This window comes from Phoenix dactylifera, chromosome 17, assembly GCF_051530095.1.
Source record: "Phoenix dactylifera cultivar Ajwa chromosome 17, Ajwa_hap1_PhDact_Kaust_v1.1, whole genome shotgun sequence".
NCBI lineage: Eukaryota > Viridiplantae > Streptophyta > Magnoliopsida > Arecales > Arecaceae > Phoenix > Phoenix dactylifera.
In genome coordinates, this window is record NC_143206.1 from 15653018 (window position 1) to 15670585 (window position 17568).

Consider the following 17568-nt stretch of genomic DNA (forward strand, 5'->3'; position numbering starts at 1 on the left):
TATAGTGTGATTACTATTCCTACAACAACTACCACTACGACAACTACTACCATAAGTACCATAATGACTATGACCACGACCATTATGACCACTAGTACTAATAGAATTATTATTATTTTCATCACCAAGACATGGCTCTTGATCCGCAGCTAATACGAGTGAATGCATATATCATTAACCAAAAATTTTATCCTCAGAATTTATATTAACATTGACTACTAGCGACTTCTAATCCTCCGAAGACGACAAGTTTCACGGTGGTGAAACATTTCTTTAAAGGTTTCCAAAGTTTGTTATTGGAATTTTTTTTTCCCCTCCCTTTGTAATCAAATACTAGAAAAGCGGAGCAACCTTTTTACGTGGAAAAAGATTTTTGGCTCCAAGTTGACAATAGCCCAGAACCTCGTGAAGTCTTTGCACCAGCCTATCGCCCTCTTGTTACGAGGGCTATTCGCTGCACGACCGGAGCATCCCCTAATAAAAAACCTCTCCTCCTTGGCATCCCTCTAAGCCCGTCTATATATTTTTCCAGCCATCCATGAACGATCAATCAGTCTCAAAGTAGAATCCGAGCCTGGACTTGGTCGCCCGGGCGGCGTGCATCCTCCAACCATACTCGGTTGAAGAGCCGGGCAGGAGAATTTATTCTAGTGCCCGGGGTCCTCGCAGCCACCCTTCCAATGACACCATTTGAAGCTACTATAATTGACATCCACCACCACCTCCTGGAACAGTTGCCTCGTCAGTGGGGATTGCCGTAGGAAAAAAGGGAACGGTGGAACCACTCCAATCTCCTTCGATCCTGAAATGATTGTTCCACAGACCCAACAAAAGTGAGTGTGTGTGTGTGAGAGAGAGATACAGATAGAGATAGAGAGAGAGAGAGAGCCTCTCGAGACAATCCATTGTTAATTAGCTTTGAAGATAAGACGAGGCTTTTTGGGCAAAGCATCCTTTGCCAACTTCCAATCTCGTCATTTGATTCCCGCAAGCTATAAGCCATGATGGAGGGGATCATGGCATGGTAGTTGCTAGTTCCTCCTGTGCTGACCCACTAAACTAAGTGGCTTCTAATACCAGGCTGATCATCGGAGGCCGGCGGCAAGGGGGTGCTAACTCCATCTTCTCCAAGCTGCTGCATGGGGACAGAACTTCTACTGTTGCTTGTATTCGTTGCAGGCCTTCGTGTCAGTTATGGCACCACAGATCCCACAGACGGTATTACTCCTGCTTCTCTGTCCCTCTGTATTGTAAACTAAGATGGAAATGGAAAAGAGGGAGGTTTCTCTTAGTTGGACATGGATTCCACGTCCAAAGAATTGTGGAGTGGTCCACTGAGAGTGCTGTATTGCTATTATAGCGCTGAAGTGAAGATGCCATACCTCCTATAATATCTTTGTCAGAAAGGCCCTTCTCCATATTCCAAAAGAAGTCCTTTCGTCTGCAAAAATCACAAAAAAAAAAAACATGCAGTCATGTTCCAGATTAATAGAGTTGAATCACCCCCTTGACAACATACAACAGAAATCAATATTTAAGGAATATTTCCATCATCTGCTTGGTTCGAAATTAGGAACTTCTATCAGTAATCTAGCAAGTTATTCAGACACCTTTCTTTCAGTCTGGGATATTTCGAGCAGACTTCGTAGATTTCTTGTTTCAAGAGAAAGTAGCACGTAAGGCTAATGATGAACCAATAAATCACCTACAGCTGCTGCTCTCCGATCTCTAATGGATACATGGCAGAACACACCACCAAGTTGGGGGCAGTCAGATGATCCCTGTGGTACACCATGGGAAGGGGTCGGCTGCAGAAATTCAAGAGTGACCATCCTGTAAGGTTCTTCTGAACTTATCATGAGCTTATACTGCGGCAATCCCCTTACTGACCCATCATATTTTCAGGAAACTGTCAACGATGGGTCTCAAAGGTACATTAAGTGGTGACATAGGGCAACTCAGTGAACTCCAATCCCTGTAAGTTTGATACTGCAGCTCTGGTAAAATTTGAATTATCACAATTCTTCACGGATGCAATACCATGTAAGCTGCCATTAAAAAATTCTGAATTTTACTATATTTAACCTCCTGGATCAAATGTGATTTAAATATCAATATAATGGCACACCTGTAATATGCCATTTTTGGATGCAAATTGCCACAACTGACATCAAACCATTAGCACTTATCAAAATTCAGCATCATATAAAGGTCTAATGAATGATGTCAAAACCTTTTTAAGTAAAGCACGGTTATATAAATCCAGATTTTAACAATGGTACCTGCAGGGACCTGTCCTACAATAAGGAGCTTGGCGGCCAACTTACTGAAAATATTGGAAACCTGAAGAAGCTCACCACCTTGTAAGTTCAACAGGCCTGTCACCAAGACCAGCCTACTCCCAATCAAGCTTATCTAGTCATTTTGAAGTTTCCTTGACCCTCACAGCTTTCCTATTTCACAGAATCTTGGCTGGCTGCAGCTTCAGTGGTAAAATCCCAGATGAAATAGGAGATCTAGGAAAGCTCTCATACTTGTAAGATTTATTGTAACAATCTTATTCTGCTCCACATCAGGATTTTCTAACTGAAAAATTAATAGGTTAAAGGATTTGATTTTTTCTTCTTTTTTTTACCCACTCATGTTTTCCTGTCTTTGGATTTTTTTTTCCAGAGCTCTCAATTCAAATAAGTTCACTGGTACGATACCTGCTTCCCTGGGAACCCTTTCCAATCTCTACTGGCTAGATGTGGCAGACAATCAGTTGACCGGGCCGATCCCCATTTCCAATAATAGAGCCCCTGGACTGGACCAGCTTTTACACACAAAGCACTTGTAAGTCCTTTGTATGCTTCATCACTCTGCTAACGATGTTGTATATTAACAATCTATAGACAATACTATATTACTTGTGTGTAATGAAGATCTGTCTCTAATTGTGTGCCAAACAGTCATTTTAACAAGAATCAGCTATCAGGTCCCATCCCTGAACAGCTCTTCAGCTTAAATATGTCACTGATACACATGTAAGCTGTTATCTGCCTGTTGCCCGTTTCCTTCTCTTAGCTCTATATATCAAGGAATGCCGTACCGGTCCGTACCGGCCGGTACGGGCCGGTACGTACCGGTCCGGTCCCTGACCGGTACCGGACACAGATGAAAACCGGTATTTCCGGTTTTCTTCTGTGAACCGGCCGGTACGGAGACCGTACCGGCCGGTACCGCTTGGTACCGGCCTCGTACCGGTGCGAACCGGCCGGTTCGCACCGGTACGGTGTTTTTTTTGGGGGGGGGGGGGGACCACAGCGCCTCGCTGTGGTTTTTTTTTTTTTTTATGGGAAAGAAAGTGGTCCGGACCGGTACCGTACCGGTCCGGCCGGCCACCGGTACGCCGATCCAGCCGGCCACCGGTACGCCGATCCGGACCGGAACGGCGGACCTTGCTATATATACTTTCAGAATTCCTGATGGTAATCTTTGGGCAGACTTTTTGATGGAAATCAACTTACTGGGGAGATTCCAGCTTCCATAGGACTAGTAAAATCTCTGGAGGTTCTGTAAGTGTCTTCCAACCCCATATGTCTCCAGTTCTACCATCACATCAACAGGCAATCGCTTTCCCCACTTCCTTCTATTGTATAGGGTGGATCGATCATAATTTGCCCCTTTGTAACAGGAGACTTGACAGAAATTTTCTGAAAGGCTCAGTTCCGTCAAATATTAACAGCCTGACAAATATCAATGAACTGTAAGATATCTAGTAACCAATCAAAATTTAACAAAAAGAAAATCAGATATAGTTGCTAAACTGAAGAGCTTACTGTTTTTCCCTATTGGCATCTTTCAGCAATTTAGCAAACAACCAGTTAAGCGGACCAATGCCAAATCTAACTGGGATGAACTCCCTCAATTATGTGTAAGAACTCAACTATGTTATACTAGTGCTTGCCCTGCCCCTTCATTATCACAATTAACAAGTAATTGGCAGTATCCTCAAATGATCCACAGGGATTTAAGCAACAACACATTTGATTCTTCCGAAAGCCCAGCTTGGTTCTCACAAATAGAATCTCTCACTGCTCTGTAAGTTCTCTGACTGCTCATGATAATTGTAAACCAAGTAATTTTGATAAATAGCTGACAGTCTCAGCCAACTTGCTGGTGGTCACCCAGAGTGATACAATCCGGAAGGCTTTATGGGCAAGTGCCAGAAAAGCTGTTCAGCTTCCCTCAACTACAGCAAGTGTAAGTGTGCCATGACAAATGATTGGCTAGAAAGTCGAAGAAATCCAATGAAAAAGCATGACAAATACTGATTTATTACAAACTATTTGATTGTTGTAAACCTTTGACAGAATACTTGATGACAACAAATTCAATGGTACCCTTGCCATGGGCAACAGCATCAGCCAGCAATTACAGATTGTGAGCTTCAAAAATAACGCCCTTGACTCAGTCGCTCTGCATCCCGGATATGACATGACTTTAATGTGAGAGTTCCAACAAACCAGCCTATTATCACTGAGCAATGAAGTGCATTTTTGTTCTGCCCATCACTATCTTTTTGTTAATACCTTCATTCCCTGCTAATTGCAGACTTGCTGGAAACCCTGTGTGCAATAATCAGCTCTCAGATACTACCTATTGCAGCCTTCAGCAAAAGCAATCATTACCTTACTCCACCAGTCTTGCCAATTGTGGTCCGAAGCAGTGTCCCCCAGATCAGAGTCTCAGCCCTTCAAAATGCAACTGTGCTTATCCATACGAGGGAGTGATGTTTTTCAGAGGACCTAGATTCCGAGATTTGACAGACAGCACATTGTTCCAAGAGCTGGAGAGGACCATGTGGATAAAACTTGGCCTAGAACCTGGCTCAGTGTTTCTTAAAAACCCATTCTTCAGTGGTGATTCTTATCTGCAGTTGCAAGTAAAACTCTTCCCGTCCGATGGAATGTACTTCAACCGGTCTGAGATTCTGAGAATTGGGTTTGATCTGAGCAACCAAACTTACAAACCTCCAAAAAGTTTTGGACCATACTATTTCATTGCATCACCATACCCTTTCCCAGGTGTCTACTCGATTCCTTACTTAGCAAAATAAACCAAATGAACTTCTTATACTGAACAAAACTTATGCTCCAGATGTGGAAGGAAGATCCTCAATGAGCCCTGGTTTGATCACTGGAATATCAGTTGGCTGTGCTCTCCTTGTTCTTGGACTTGTAGGAGCAGGAGTCTATGCCTTGAGACAGAAGAAACGGGCACAAAGAGCAATGGAACTAAGTAAACCTTTTGGTAATGTGCCTCATGAAACATGTCATTTAAAATAGTTTCTTCAGCAAGTGAAGCATTTATCCATTAGAGAAGGGAGCATGTGTCGAATTGCAACCTCACACAGATCGGCCAGCAGGCTTATTATCTTAGACTAAAAATCACAGACCCACCAGTATTCACACAATTGCTAGAAACCTTTTTCATCTACTAATGTACCTTATTTTATACGGTCCTAAATTAAAGCTCCATGGAAACACCAAAAGTTTTCTGACTATATTCCTTACATTTCAGCATCATGGACTCGCAGTGGTGAAGATAGTGGTGGTGCACCACAATTGAAAGGAGCAAGATGGTTTTCATTTGATGAACTAAAGAAAAGCACCGACAATTTTTCAGAAACTAATCAAATTGGATCAGGCGGATATGGAAAGGTACGTAATATCTTGATAACTCATATGTCAAAAATAATTCATTCAGAAAATCCAATATATTGGGAATGTATGTCGAATATTCAGTATATTCTATTTCCTCATCAGGTCTATAGAGGATTGCTTTCCAGTGGGCAACTAGTTGCAATCAAGAGGGCACAAGAGGGATCTAAGCAAGGCGCACTTGAGTTCAAGACTGAAGTTGAGTTGCTATCTAGGGTTCATCACAAAAATCTAGTAACACTTGTAGGTTTCTGCTTTGAGCAAGAGGAGCAGATGCTGGTATATGAGTTCATGCCTAATGGAACGCTACGTGAAAGCTTGTCTGGTATGTTCCCCAAAAATATCTCAAAAAAATTCCTCACAATTAATTCTTTATAGTTGTTTACATCCTTTGTTACTACAATAAAAGGGAAGAGTGGAATAAAACTGGACTGGAAGAGGAGACTCCGCATTGCACTAGGCTCAGCAAGAGGATTAGCTTATCTTCATGAACTTGCTGATCCTCCAATAATTCACAGAGATGTTAAGCCAAGTAATATCCTATTGGATGAGAACTTTACTGCAAAGGTTGCAGATTTTGGCCTCTCAAAATTGGTACCAGACAGTGAACAAGGACATGTTACTACACAAGTAAAAGGAACATTGGTGAGCGACGTTCTATGTTTATTGTTTTCCTTTTTTAACCAGCATCTTGCTATGTCGCATGCCTCTGTCTATCTTTCTTTCATACATTGAAAAAGAACCATTTGTAGCAAATATCACAAGGTGCGCTAAGGGATTGAAATGATAATTACATTAGAACTTGATTGAATTTATGCATCTAAGAATTTGACATAATCAGACCAAAAGATAGTATTCTTATCATTTCTATTCCACCTTTACAGGGCTATCTAGATCCGGACTATTACATGACACAACAGCTGACAGAGAAGAGTGATGTTTATAGCTTTGGGGTGGTGATGCTAGAGCTGGTAACTGCTAGGCAACCACTAAAGAAAGGCAAGTATATTGTTCGTGAGGTCGAGATGGCAATAAATAAAAATGATGAAGAGTACTATGGTCTCAAGGAGATAATAGATCCCATAATTCAGAATACAACATATCTCATAGCCTTCAGACAATTCATAGAATTGGCCATGTGCTGTGTCAAAGAATCAGCTGCAGACCGCCCAACAATGAGCAATGTTGTAAAGGAAATTGAGATGATGTTGCACAATGATGGTCTGGACACAAACTCAACTTCAGCATCTTCATCTGCCACAGACATTGGAAAAACAAAGGGTGATCCTCGTCATCCTTACAACGATTCATTTCTTCGAAAGGATGTTAGTAGCAGTGCTTTCGAATACAGTGGCGGATACTCTCCGTCAGCAAATCCCGAACCCAAGTAGCAGATATTCTTTTCCTTTTACATGATCTTCCTTTGCTGTAGATCTCTAGTATTATTTATCAGGGTCCTAAACAAGTATATGTCGACCACTAAATGTTACTGCAGTTTGTAAGTCTAGATAATTTTCCCCTTAAAAGCAATGCCAAATATATATCGATTTGATAATCTAAGGGATATTCTAATTCTTTCAATAGTGACTTGCAATTATTATCCATAACATGTGGCTTTTCCTCACAAGAGCCATGTTTTTTAACACTTTAACCAACATTTATAATCGGCAAGTGTTTATGTTATAAGTTTTTTGCCCCTTTTTTGCAATTTCTTGATTTGTCTATCTTGTGAATTAGTCTTTCGTCTGTGTTTCCCTTCAAGGAAAGAAAAACTAACCCTCGTAGATGGTCCAAGACTAACTTATTCCGTTTTAAAGGAAACAGGACATGGTTATCAACTAGAGAATTGCACCATGCTAGCCATTTAATTCAGTCTTTTTCTAACATATGGCACACCATTCCTCAAGATTAAAACACTGTAAAGACTAGAATAACAAAAGAAATTAATTACGAGTTTATATCCTCACAGAAATTGTAGTAATTATGACATCAAGGAACAAATCAAGATGAAAAGCATTACTGACAAAGATCTAAGTTCATGTCACGGTGCATGGGAGGGCAAGAGCCTCAGGGACATACATTGGATTTAATTTTAGTAGTAAATTTTTCATATTTTTCTTTTATTTTTGGTTATTTTTAGTTTTCAATAGATTATTGTTAATCATGGGGTTGTGATTAAGAAATCTCAGATTTAGTTCATAGCTTGAGGGGTCTAGTTATGTACTGGCATTGTTAAGATGGTACTATAATCCTGGGTAGTGCCTCCCCCCAACACACCCCCCCCACCCCCCCCCCCAAACAAAAAAAAAATAAAAATAAAAATAAAAAAAATAAAATAAAATAAATAAAAAAAAGAACAATTATTACTGCCTTATGATGGCTATGTTAGGGAGTTTAAGTGTCTTGTTTGGTTTTTCCCCTTTAAATAGGGGAGTTGAGCTAGGTAATGCAGAAGATAAACAAAATTCTGGGTTCACTTATATATTCTGATGTCATAGAACAAGTATAAGACTTCCACACCCTGGTATGATTCCTAGGTCTAGGAGCAAGTCTGATATTATCTTTCCTATTTCCTGTATTCGTGCTTTGACTTTCTTTGTTTTAGTTTTGTATTTTTTTGTTTAACATCTGAATTATGTCATCCTTATTTTTCTTTCAAGTACTAATCCTCAAATTCAGTTCTATCAATCTTTACACATCCCTCTATTGACCCTTAACCCCTGATAAATAAATCGATTTTTTAACAGCCCCTCCAAACCCTTTTTTTCCTTCTTTTCAAAACTTAAATCTCAGCCCCTCACTTAAACCCTAAATCTCAAATCCATAGGCTATATTCTATTTACTCAAATCCTCTTTCCTAAAGAAAACTTGCCTTGTTGGTTCACACTATATGAAAAACCAGATCTGACTTTTGAATGAACAGCAAGGCATTAAATATATTCCTAAGCACCTCCAAACCCTCTTATTTCCTGTCTCATCCCCGGTTTCAATTTTTTAAGATTTGTCACCCAATCTAATATCAACTTTCCATTGAAATTCCAGCTTCATCGTTTATTTTTAATCAGAACTCAGGTCTGAATTGAATTTTCCAGCAAAATGCATGTTAACTTCAGTCCTAATCTCCTAATCCCCAATAGGTTTCCTTCTGTAGATGGTCCTACATCAATAACAGCATGACTTGCACAGGATGGAACATACACAACCTTTTGCTTAACTATTATTGCTAATAAATGATGCGTAATGTATCTGAAGAAAGATCAAAATTAACTAGTGATTCTCATTCAAGGCCAAGCATTCCTTGAGAACAGTATGAGGGTTAAATAATCAATGTATAAGCACTAGAAGCATAGAAAGCACGAGCCTAGCAGCCAAAAAGGTACCCAGATCTATCTTCAGAAGATCTTTTATATTGCATGAGCAGGAGAGGTCCACCATGATGCCATTTATATCCTCAAGAAAGTCCTTATCCTTTATGGAAGACCTAATAACTCACCCCCATCGAGCATGAGCAATTCATGCTAATTTTTTAACGTTCAAGCCATTTTGTGAAATCCCTTTTCTTATCCTTTTTTTTGGTTTTATTTTGTGGGGGAGGATGTTGAAGATCATGTAACGAGCTACGATGGTATTGTTCGATCATTAATTCGATTAAGCTAATTCTTGATATGAAATAAATCGTAGTTGATTGCAAACTATAAACTCATGCATCGAAAACTTAAATACCAGCATTACTACAAATCACCCCTTCTGACAATGACAGAACCAAATGTTCCACCATTTAAGTTAGGCATATAACATTTTGAACGACATCACCAAAATAATCTAGCATGCGTATGAAAGGAGTAGCATGGTAGTAGGTCAATTCTGGATTTCACTTCATCGACCCTTGCCAAAAACTATGGCCAAAGAAAGCCCGTGACTTGAGTAGCTGACTGTTTTACCCTATCAAATAGTCCACTTGTGCAAAAAAATGCAAAGGACTAACAATGAACTAATGTATTTATTAGCTTATAAATTCCTAGCCATTGAATTTCATTTCCATTACATGAATATGGATTGCAAAACTCTTATCTGAATCTGCAGCCTCGCAAGATAAAAAAAGCGGCCGAGGTCACATGATTTTTTTCAGGAAAGAAGGAAAAAAGTGCACAGGGACAGGTTATTTCAAATGAAATAAGAACTTTTAAAATCAAGCGCACACACAGACATATCAGTTTCAATCACATTAAAGAAGATCCAATCCATTCATAGTTTAAAATAACAACTACAGGCTGAAAAAGGCATCATACATGCATAATATTTGCTTAAATTTCATGATCAAAGATCCTTTTTTCCTCTCTCTGTCCAAGTAGAGCAGTCCAGTAACATCAATTGCTTGGTATTGGTGTAAAAAGTTAATATCACAAACTGAGAGAAGCAAAGAAACACAATCATGGCCTCAAAGAGGAAAGGATACTTTTCTGGCGGTCGCAAACTTAAGTAAATCACATGGAGTATAAAGGAGCACAACAATGGCAAGATCATAAGTGCTCTCTTTCTGATAGAGAAACTGTTTGCTCTCATCCCACTTCTTCCATCAGGTGAGTAGAAAATAAAACCAAAGAGAGCAAGAACAGAAACGTATTGCAATATTAAACGATCACGGCAAAGAAGAGGGTACATGGAAAGCAGGGCATAATACATCAACCACCCAAACAGTAGAGGCTCTTCAAGTGCTAAAAGGCTTGCAGGTAAAAGAGGCAGCAGAATTGACTTCTCGTGCACTATCAGTTCCCCACATACAAAAAGAAAATTAAGTATTAAAAACTTAAACATTAACATGATATCAAGTTGTGACTGATTATAGACAGTGTTAAAGGAGATCAATGCCTTAGGAACATACCTTGGTAAGAGAACAGGTAGAAGGAAAATGAACTATTAAGCAAAGCATAAAGGAAACCACGATCGCTTGGAGCCTTTACTTGCTGAATAAATGAGGGCAGGAATGCTGAGATAGTGGTGATGAAACTAAGAAACTTCATTGACTGTGTTGTGAACAGTCTCTTCCACTTAATGAAAATCGAGGTGCTACACCAAAAGTTGGCGACATAATCTTCATATATTCCTCTCTCAAAGGGGGCTAATCGAGAAAGAACCTGTTTATGATCATGAAAAAGACTAGTTATAACTTCAGTTAATATGAGATAAAAAAAAGTGGACAACCTCATGAAATTAGCCAGTTAAAACTAGGATTGTGAAACAGCAAGTTGAGCAAGGCATATAGCTGAACGTACTAAGTCACATAATGAATCTAGGAGCTATTGCAAAGCATGGTTTCAGATTTTGATCAATTAAGAAGACAAAACAAATAATACATTAATCAGTAATAATGTGAGAAGAAACAGAAACAGGGCGTTTTACCTCCATCACTGCTTCCAGAGAATATAAATAAGGCTGCCAAACAAGTGCAAATGTTCCCATGACCACTAAGCCCAGTTTCATGACTTCAAAAATTGGATTCTGACGCCTAAGGCATTTTCCCAGAAGATGGCTGAAAAATGCTGGTGCGAAATATAAACTCATCTGAAAACAGATGAATATATATCACAAAATAGCAAAGCTAAACAATATGATAACCTAAAATAAAGTAGTTGTCAGTGTAAAAATATGATAGCCTAAAATAAAGATGTTGTCAGTGTAAATAATTGTTATAGAACTAGATATTTTTCATGATTCTTCTCTTATGGCAGTTGAATATGTTATTAACTTAAAAACCTTATAGAAAAGGTTACAGTCAAGGAAGAAAGGCTGGTCGGATTGGATACTTCACCTAAATATTAAGTTGACCAAGTTGATTATCAGCAAAAGTAGAAAAGTAATTTTGGTTTATGGAGTTTGGAGTGCAAATTTATCTGAAAACCATTAAACAATGATCAAATTTGCTTTTTAAGAGCATCAAAAGTCCACCTTTTAAAGGTCATTATGCTCAACCAAGTGGCTTATTAGAGGACATCATGTAAACAATCGCCAGATTGATTAAATGCTGATTTCAGACCTCGAAACGCCGTCCCTTGAAAAGAAAAAAGAAAAAGGAAAGAAAGAAAGAACAGCAAGGGAGGACCTGTTTGTGATTGATGGCAAGACTGAAGAGGGCAGAGGCAACAAGCTCATTCTCCGACAAGACAGCAGCGATGGCTCCGAGTGTTAATCCAAGGCTGATGCAATTATACTGACGCGGAAGCGCCATAAGAAAAAAACCAGCAGAAAATGAGCACTACAAACATCATCACACAATTAAAAGACCCCCTACAAATATCTAACCTGGAAATGGCCGTGATCAATGAGGATCAAACAAGGGTTGAGCAGAATCATGGCGAGCAGCCATGGCGCCGACCCTCCTTCTTTATCACCACCGACACCGCGACGACAGTAAACCCAAACAAAGTAGAGAGCAGCCGGAAAGAAGACGAGAAAGTCCGATGACAGCACCGTCCACCTCATCAGCAGCTTCCTACATAAAAAGCCCACAAATCCAGCACAAAGACTCGATCTTTACCACCATACAACGAAAGAAGCATAAAAAGAACCAATCTTTACCCAAAAAAGAGCGAAAAAAAGGAGGAAAAGAAGAGAAAAAGAAGAGGAAAAGGGTAAGAATGGATGAGGGATTACAAGGCCGGGGACTCGAAACCGCGAGAAAGGGAGAGGGCAAGGGCGGCGGGGAGGGAGGCGTTGAGAAGCAGGGCGTGGGCGAGGCTCTGGTATGCGGTGAGGGGGGGGTAGTCGAGGCCCCAGTAGGCGAGGTCGTTGGCGGAGGTGTTGCGGTACCACTCCGAGGCCGGTGTGTGGAGGGTGATCTCCATCCAGTGCCGCTGCGCCTCGTAGTCGCCGTACTTGGGCGGCGTCCCCTCGCCGGAGTAAGGCCCCACCGAGACCATCACGCGCACCAGGAGTGCGAACAGGGCCACCGCCCCGGCCGTCGGCGCCGTCAGGACCGTCGTCGACCAGGGGAATCCGCCGTCGCGCCTACCAGCGTTATCCGCCAGCGTAGTCCTCTTCGCCTTCTTCGCCATCGGTGGCGGTCGCCCCCTTTTGCTGGATCTCCTACTCGAAATCAAGGAGTTCGGCTCTTTATTTATCGACCTACGGGTCCTGCGGATCCGTGCTGTGATTTATTGGCAAATCTTAATTTTAATAGTTTTTGAATTTTATTTTAAATTTTATTTTTTTTAATATTTTTTTAGAATAATTATTTTTATTCTTTAATGGTTACCGACTCTTATTTTTAATGGGTATTGATTTTTTAATTTGGATAGGAATCCAACATCCTACGATGCTCTATTTATTTTTAATGTCTCTTTAGTACGCGGCACGAGAAAAAAGAGAGAGCGAGGGAGTAAGTTGGAGCACTTTTATGGAGCTTCTTTTTTTAATAAAATATTTTTTTCTTATTATTTTTTTCCTTATCTCTTTTCTATTTTTTGTTTGGTGTTTGTATAGGTTTTGGGTTGGCATGGTCAGATTTATTCCACGTAGCATACCATTCTACATAGCATCAGAATGAGGTTGAAGAGTAGTCGAGCGGTTTTAAAGCACAGTTTTTGGAGCGATAACTTGATCATTGGTGGTTCATGTATTCGTAGCCCGACGTGGTTGAAGAACATTCAATCTTTCATTGTGCGGTGGCGCAAGTGTCTGGACTCTTATTTAATGATTTAAGAGGTGAATCATCATGTCTAATGCTACTATCTTCTATCTCAAAAGGTTCAACATGCGTAACCTCATTGACATCAATATAGCTGCTTTGCCACACTACTTTTCTGCTTAAGTTAAACAATAACTGTTTTCTAATTTGAAAGGCTATTGTCAACTTTTATTTGAAAGAACAAGATTTATAGAATATTTTAGATAAGTTAAAGACGATGCCGATAGATACTCTCAATAACGATGTTGCGAGAGGAAAGTGGAATATGAAATCTAGAAAGATAATGTGGATTAATCAAGTTTCAATTGATAGAAAAAATTATCTCCATATTCAGGATATAAAGGAGCTGAAGAAAGCATGGGATGTTTTTGCGACCATCCGCTCAAACTCTAGCAAGGTGAGACATCTTAAACTAAAGTTGCCTGAAAAGTGGATTTTAGTTCCAGATTTTTCTAAAAATTTAGAAAAAGATCATAATTAGTTTAATGATGAAGATTTGAAGTAGGGAGAGTTGAATCAGTTAGAGACTAGTTCGTAGTTCGAAAGACTCGGAGCATAGTATAGTTGATCAATTCAAGGATCAATAAAGTCTAACAAAGAATCTGGAGCAGGATGAGATTGATTAAGTGGATGTTATATCAAGTTCAGAAGAGAATGTGATTGAAAAATAAATTGATTTTGAAATTGCTTAGGAAGAGTCAAAAGATGTTGTAGTTGATCCGTCCGTAGATTCCCAAACCAAGGAATTAAATAATGTGGAAGAGTTTTATGTCAAAACTATCCAAGATATGGATGTTTTATATGGAGATTTAGTCAGCCATGAGGTTGAAATACTGACTAATTTTAAAGTAGTTTCAAAGATCAAGTAGAAATAAGATATGCTTGATGGAGATGATTCATATTGTGCCTTTGCATTCGATAAGGTTTTTGGTACATCAATTAATTTTGAAGCTACTCCAAAGTTCGAGCTATTAGAAGGCTCTATGCACGAGGATTTGATTTCGTATGTAAAAGCAAGCTATATGTAGGTACTTAAAGCTACTCAAGTGGAGGTAATGGTCGATGCTCACATTGATTGGAACTGGCAACTAATGTTCATTAGCGTAAACTAGACGTTTTATAGAATCTCAACATAGTGACCATTAAGCCAATACTGAGAAGAAGTGTTGGAGAATATTATCAATTTCGATATATACATCGAAAAAGGATGAGCCGTCAACTAATTATTGTTCTAGCCAATGAAAGAGTTTTATTATTCAATTATTAGTTTGACAAGTTATTACATATTGTTGTTACTGCGGCAATATTGGTAATGGCTGCTGTGGCATTTCATGATATCGACAAGTTTAATATTATTGGCATGGACTTCGCAATGAAAGGGAACATTGAGATTCATTGCCAAGTCCCAATCTTATTAGGATTCCTGTTTAGTTGGTCATTAATTTTAATAACTTTGGAATTTTATTTTTAGTTTTATTCTACTTAGCTATTACTTTTAGAATAGTTATCTTCATACTTTAGTGGTTATCAAGCCTTATCGTTTAGTGGGTGTTAGTTTTTAAATTTGAATAGAAATTAAATATTCCACCCATATGATGCTCTATTTAAAGACACTTTTGGTGTCTTCTTTAGTGTGTGGCGTGAGAAAAGAGAGAGAGAAAAGAGTGAGAGTTGTTCTACTTGGTGATACGTAAGAGAGTCTTTTGGTATGAATTATTTTTTTAATAAAATATTTTTTTCTCTCCCAATTATTTTTCTTCTAGCATTTTTTTTATTTTTTGTTTGGTATTTGTTCTAGATCTTAGGCCAATACAATCAATCTATGTTGCGTGCCACTCTACAATCTATTCTCCATTCAGACCTCTCTTTCATATTTCATATATGTGTCTCTCCTCGAAATTATGTATTTATTTATAGCTATTTTGAAAATGATTTAATCCAATAATTATATGCAGCTAATAAAAGGATTATCTAATTATTACATGTCAAGTTGGCCTCACATGGTCCAAGTGATGTCAAATCTTTTCAACAGCATTAAATCATAATGAACACCATTCTCATTTATCATATGAAATATGAATGAATTACATAAATTCATCATTTTTTTTTTTTGACTTTAAGCATCCGCCTACTTTGTACAACTACATGCATGAGAAGAAGTATATCAAAAACTTTCAAATACCTTGTTAAAAATTTACATGTTCACCCTCATTGGTCCCACCACTAGGATATAGACCTTTTGGCACTTGTCAAAAGACAAGCGCAAAAAAGATTTGTACTTCAAGATTATGCACTGGTATATGCAACCTCCATACGTACAAGAAAACGACTATTTTTTTATTTTTTTTTTTTGCAGACTAGATATATTCATAATCAAATTACAAGTATTATGGAAGAGAAGAAAAAAAAGACACAAAAGACTAAATGACGAATGTTATATATCATAGTTTTTTCAAATAATGTTGATAAACAGAATTGTAGCTATGTATCTTTCAAACAAATTGCACGCATTACACGTATCAAACAATCATATAAGGTTACAATCGAAGAAACTCAACATGGCCAAATACGTTTGAAGGTTTCATAGCTTATACTGGATTCACAAGAAATCCAATAAATTAACAAGTCACCTCAATTTTAACCCAAATTGGCATTATCTAACAACTAAATAGGTAGACCTGGACCATTCCATCCCTGCCCATTATGCTGAATGGCTTTTTTTTTTTTTTTTTTGGCACAACAGCAGTTCACACTCTGTGGGTGTAAATGTGGCCAACAAAATCAGAAAACAACAAAACAGATAAAGAACCCGACATTCTATCATGCTCTATCTATACGAAGCTTCCGAAATAGTGGGCCGCATAGGAGGCAACCCAATTAGCTGCACCGTTCGTTTTTCTGTAGATATATGTGGCCTGATGGGTACCACACTCCTACAGTAGTCTGTGAATATCGAGGAGCAGCGGCCTACCCTCGTCTTCACGGCCCCGGCCTTGGATCCAATCGATCAGCATTGCCCAATCGCCCTCGAGGATGAGTCGGTCCACACCCAGTGTCTGTCGGGCAAAGGAGATGCCCTCTCAGGCGGCTCTGAGCTCAACACACACCACCAAGGAGTCGAAGATCCACCGATGTATATTCACTAATTACTGCTATTCTAGTGTCAATGTATGAGAATTACTAGTATGATGGTGAGCCGACATTTGCCATGTGGAAGACTTGCATTTGGAGGAGATCCAGAATCAAATCCTGGATGGTGCTCAAAAAAATTTTAATGCTATGTATTTTAATGGTATATTCACTAATCCCACATCCACATACCCACAACGCACACAAAGTGAAGACAAATCCAAGCAAGAAAATTTCTTTTGAAGTTACTTGAAGTAAAAGCGATGCTCAACCAACAAGAGATGATGTACATGATCATTAGTTGGTATAAAATCTCTTGTATGGTTATTTACAAGAGATGTTGTACATGACCATTGCACTTGGATAGGGAAAAGCCATCATCCACTCTAATAAGATATCAAAAAACCAATTGCTATAATATTGGGCAAGTGTAAGGAATTATGAGTAATTATGAACCTGCACATGATTAGCCATTTTAAGCTAATCCAAATGAAAATTGATTAGAACATTCAACGTACACTTGCCTAATCCACTTCTCTTTTCTCTCCCTTCAAAGAGATTAAGCAGGAATGTAAAAATTGAGAGCATTTACACATATGTGGTGTGTGAAAATGAACAATGTTGGCTGTCTGGTTTAACGAATTTTTATTGTTTTCAAAGTGGTAGAAAAAGAAATCATGATTTCTATTTGACTCGTGTTAACTTCAGGATTCATGTTTTCTAGAAGGTTATTTGTGATAATTCTCTCATTAACTAAAAAATAGTCTAAAAAATCAGTCAAAAATGAGATTTTCATTTGAAGTTAAACATAGATCGGAACTATCGCATTCATGGAGCCATACCTCCTCCAAAAATTAGAAAGTTGTTTGAGGTAATACGGTGAGTTCTATATTTTTCTTTTCTTTTCTTTTCTTTTTTTATATTAGTACGTAGTTTTATTTAAAATCTAAAGTGGTTTGGGCTGTATCTTTCATGCGAACGAATGATCATTCCTCTTTTTTTTTCTTTTTTGTTTTTTTCTCTTTCTTCTGCAGAGGTCTCAGAAGCACT

At 38.7% G+C, this 17568-nt stretch overlaps 2 protein-coding genes across 8 annotated transcripts; one reads left to right on the forward strand and one right to left on the reverse strand.

The window, feature by feature from the left end:
* Positions 1–871: 871 nt before the first annotated feature.
* LOC103709695 (putative dolichyl pyrophosphate Man9GlcNAc2 alpha-1,3-glucosyltransferase) lies at positions 872–12866 on the reverse strand. Of its 3 annotated transcripts, XM_088713197.1 has the most exons (7): positions 12357–12824; positions 12006–12195; positions 11806–11913; positions 11106–11267; positions 10588–10840; positions 1383–1441; positions 872–1255 (listed from the first exon to the last, which is right to left on the reverse strand). In XM_088713197.1, exons 1-6 carry the CDS (start codon positions 12755–12757, stop codon positions 1386–1388), a joined length of 1170 nt encoding a protein of 389 aa, XP_088569323.1. In that variant the 5' UTR covers positions 12758–12824; the 3' UTR covers positions 872–1255; positions 1383–1385. The 3 variants fall into 3 exon arrangements, with proteins under 3 accessions (XP_088569323.1, XP_088569322.1, XP_008793386.1); XM_088713196.1 differs by having other exon boundaries at positions 872–1441; XM_008795164.4 differs by lacking the exons at positions 872–1255; positions 1383–1441 and adding an exon at positions 9920–10468 and having other exon boundaries at positions 12357–12866.
* LOC148699663 (leucine-rich repeat receptor protein kinase HPCA1-like) lies at positions 1079–7307 on the forward strand. Of its 5 annotated transcripts, XM_039132949.2 has the most exons (19): positions 1079–1218; positions 1712–1835; positions 1906–1977; positions 2289–2363; positions 2465–2536; positions 2674–2835; positions 2952–3026; positions 3486–3557; positions 3677–3748; positions 3848–3916; positions 4009–4083; positions 4174–4245; positions 4356–4490; positions 4597–5069; positions 5143–5295; positions 5566–5705; positions 5811–6030; positions 6115–6350; positions 6590–7307. In XM_039132949.2, the coding sequence occupies exons 1-19, from the start codon at positions 1140–1142 to the stop codon at positions 7094–7096; spliced, it is 2883 nt and encodes a 960-aa protein (XP_038988877.1). In that variant the 5' UTR covers positions 1079–1139; the 3' UTR covers positions 7097–7307. The 5 variants fall into 5 exon arrangements, with proteins under 5 accessions (XP_038988877.1, XP_088569317.1, XP_088569318.1 ...); XM_088713191.1 differs by having other exon boundaries at positions 5566–6030; XM_088713192.1 differs by lacking the exon at positions 2952–3026 and having other exon boundaries at positions 5566–6030.
* Positions 12867–17568: the final 4702 nt, after the last annotated feature.

What these genes read in the sequence shown, in the direction of transcription:
- LOC103709695 (XM_008795164.4), bottom strand. Translation starts at nt 12,757, where the DNA reads ATGGCGAAGAAGGCGAAGAGGACTACGCTGGCGGATAACGCTGGTAGG. An exon ending in GGTTTCGAGTCCCCGGCCTT is followed by an intron (nt 12,196 to 12,356) that starts GTAATCCCTCAT and finishes CTTTTTATGTAG; the next exon opens with GAAGCTGCTGATGAGGTGGA. An exon ending in TTGCCATCAATCACAAACAG is followed by an intron (nt 11,268 to 11,805) that starts GTCCTCCCTTGC and finishes ATCTGTTTTCAG; the next exon opens with ATGAGTTTATATTTCGCACC.
- LOC148699663 (XM_088713191.1), top strand. Translation starts at nt 1,140, where the DNA reads ATGGGGACAGAACTTCTACTGTTGCTTGTATTCGTTGCAGGCCTTCGT. An exon ending in CTGACAAATATCAATGAACT is followed by an intron (nt 3,749 to 3,847) that starts GTAAGATATCTA and finishes GGCATCTTTCAG; the next exon opens with CAATTTAGCAAACAACCAGT. An exon ending in ATAGAATCTCTCACTGCTCT is followed by an intron (nt 4,084 to 4,173) that starts GTAAGTTCTCTG and finishes GTGGTCACCCAG; the next exon opens with AGTGATACAATCCGGAAGGC.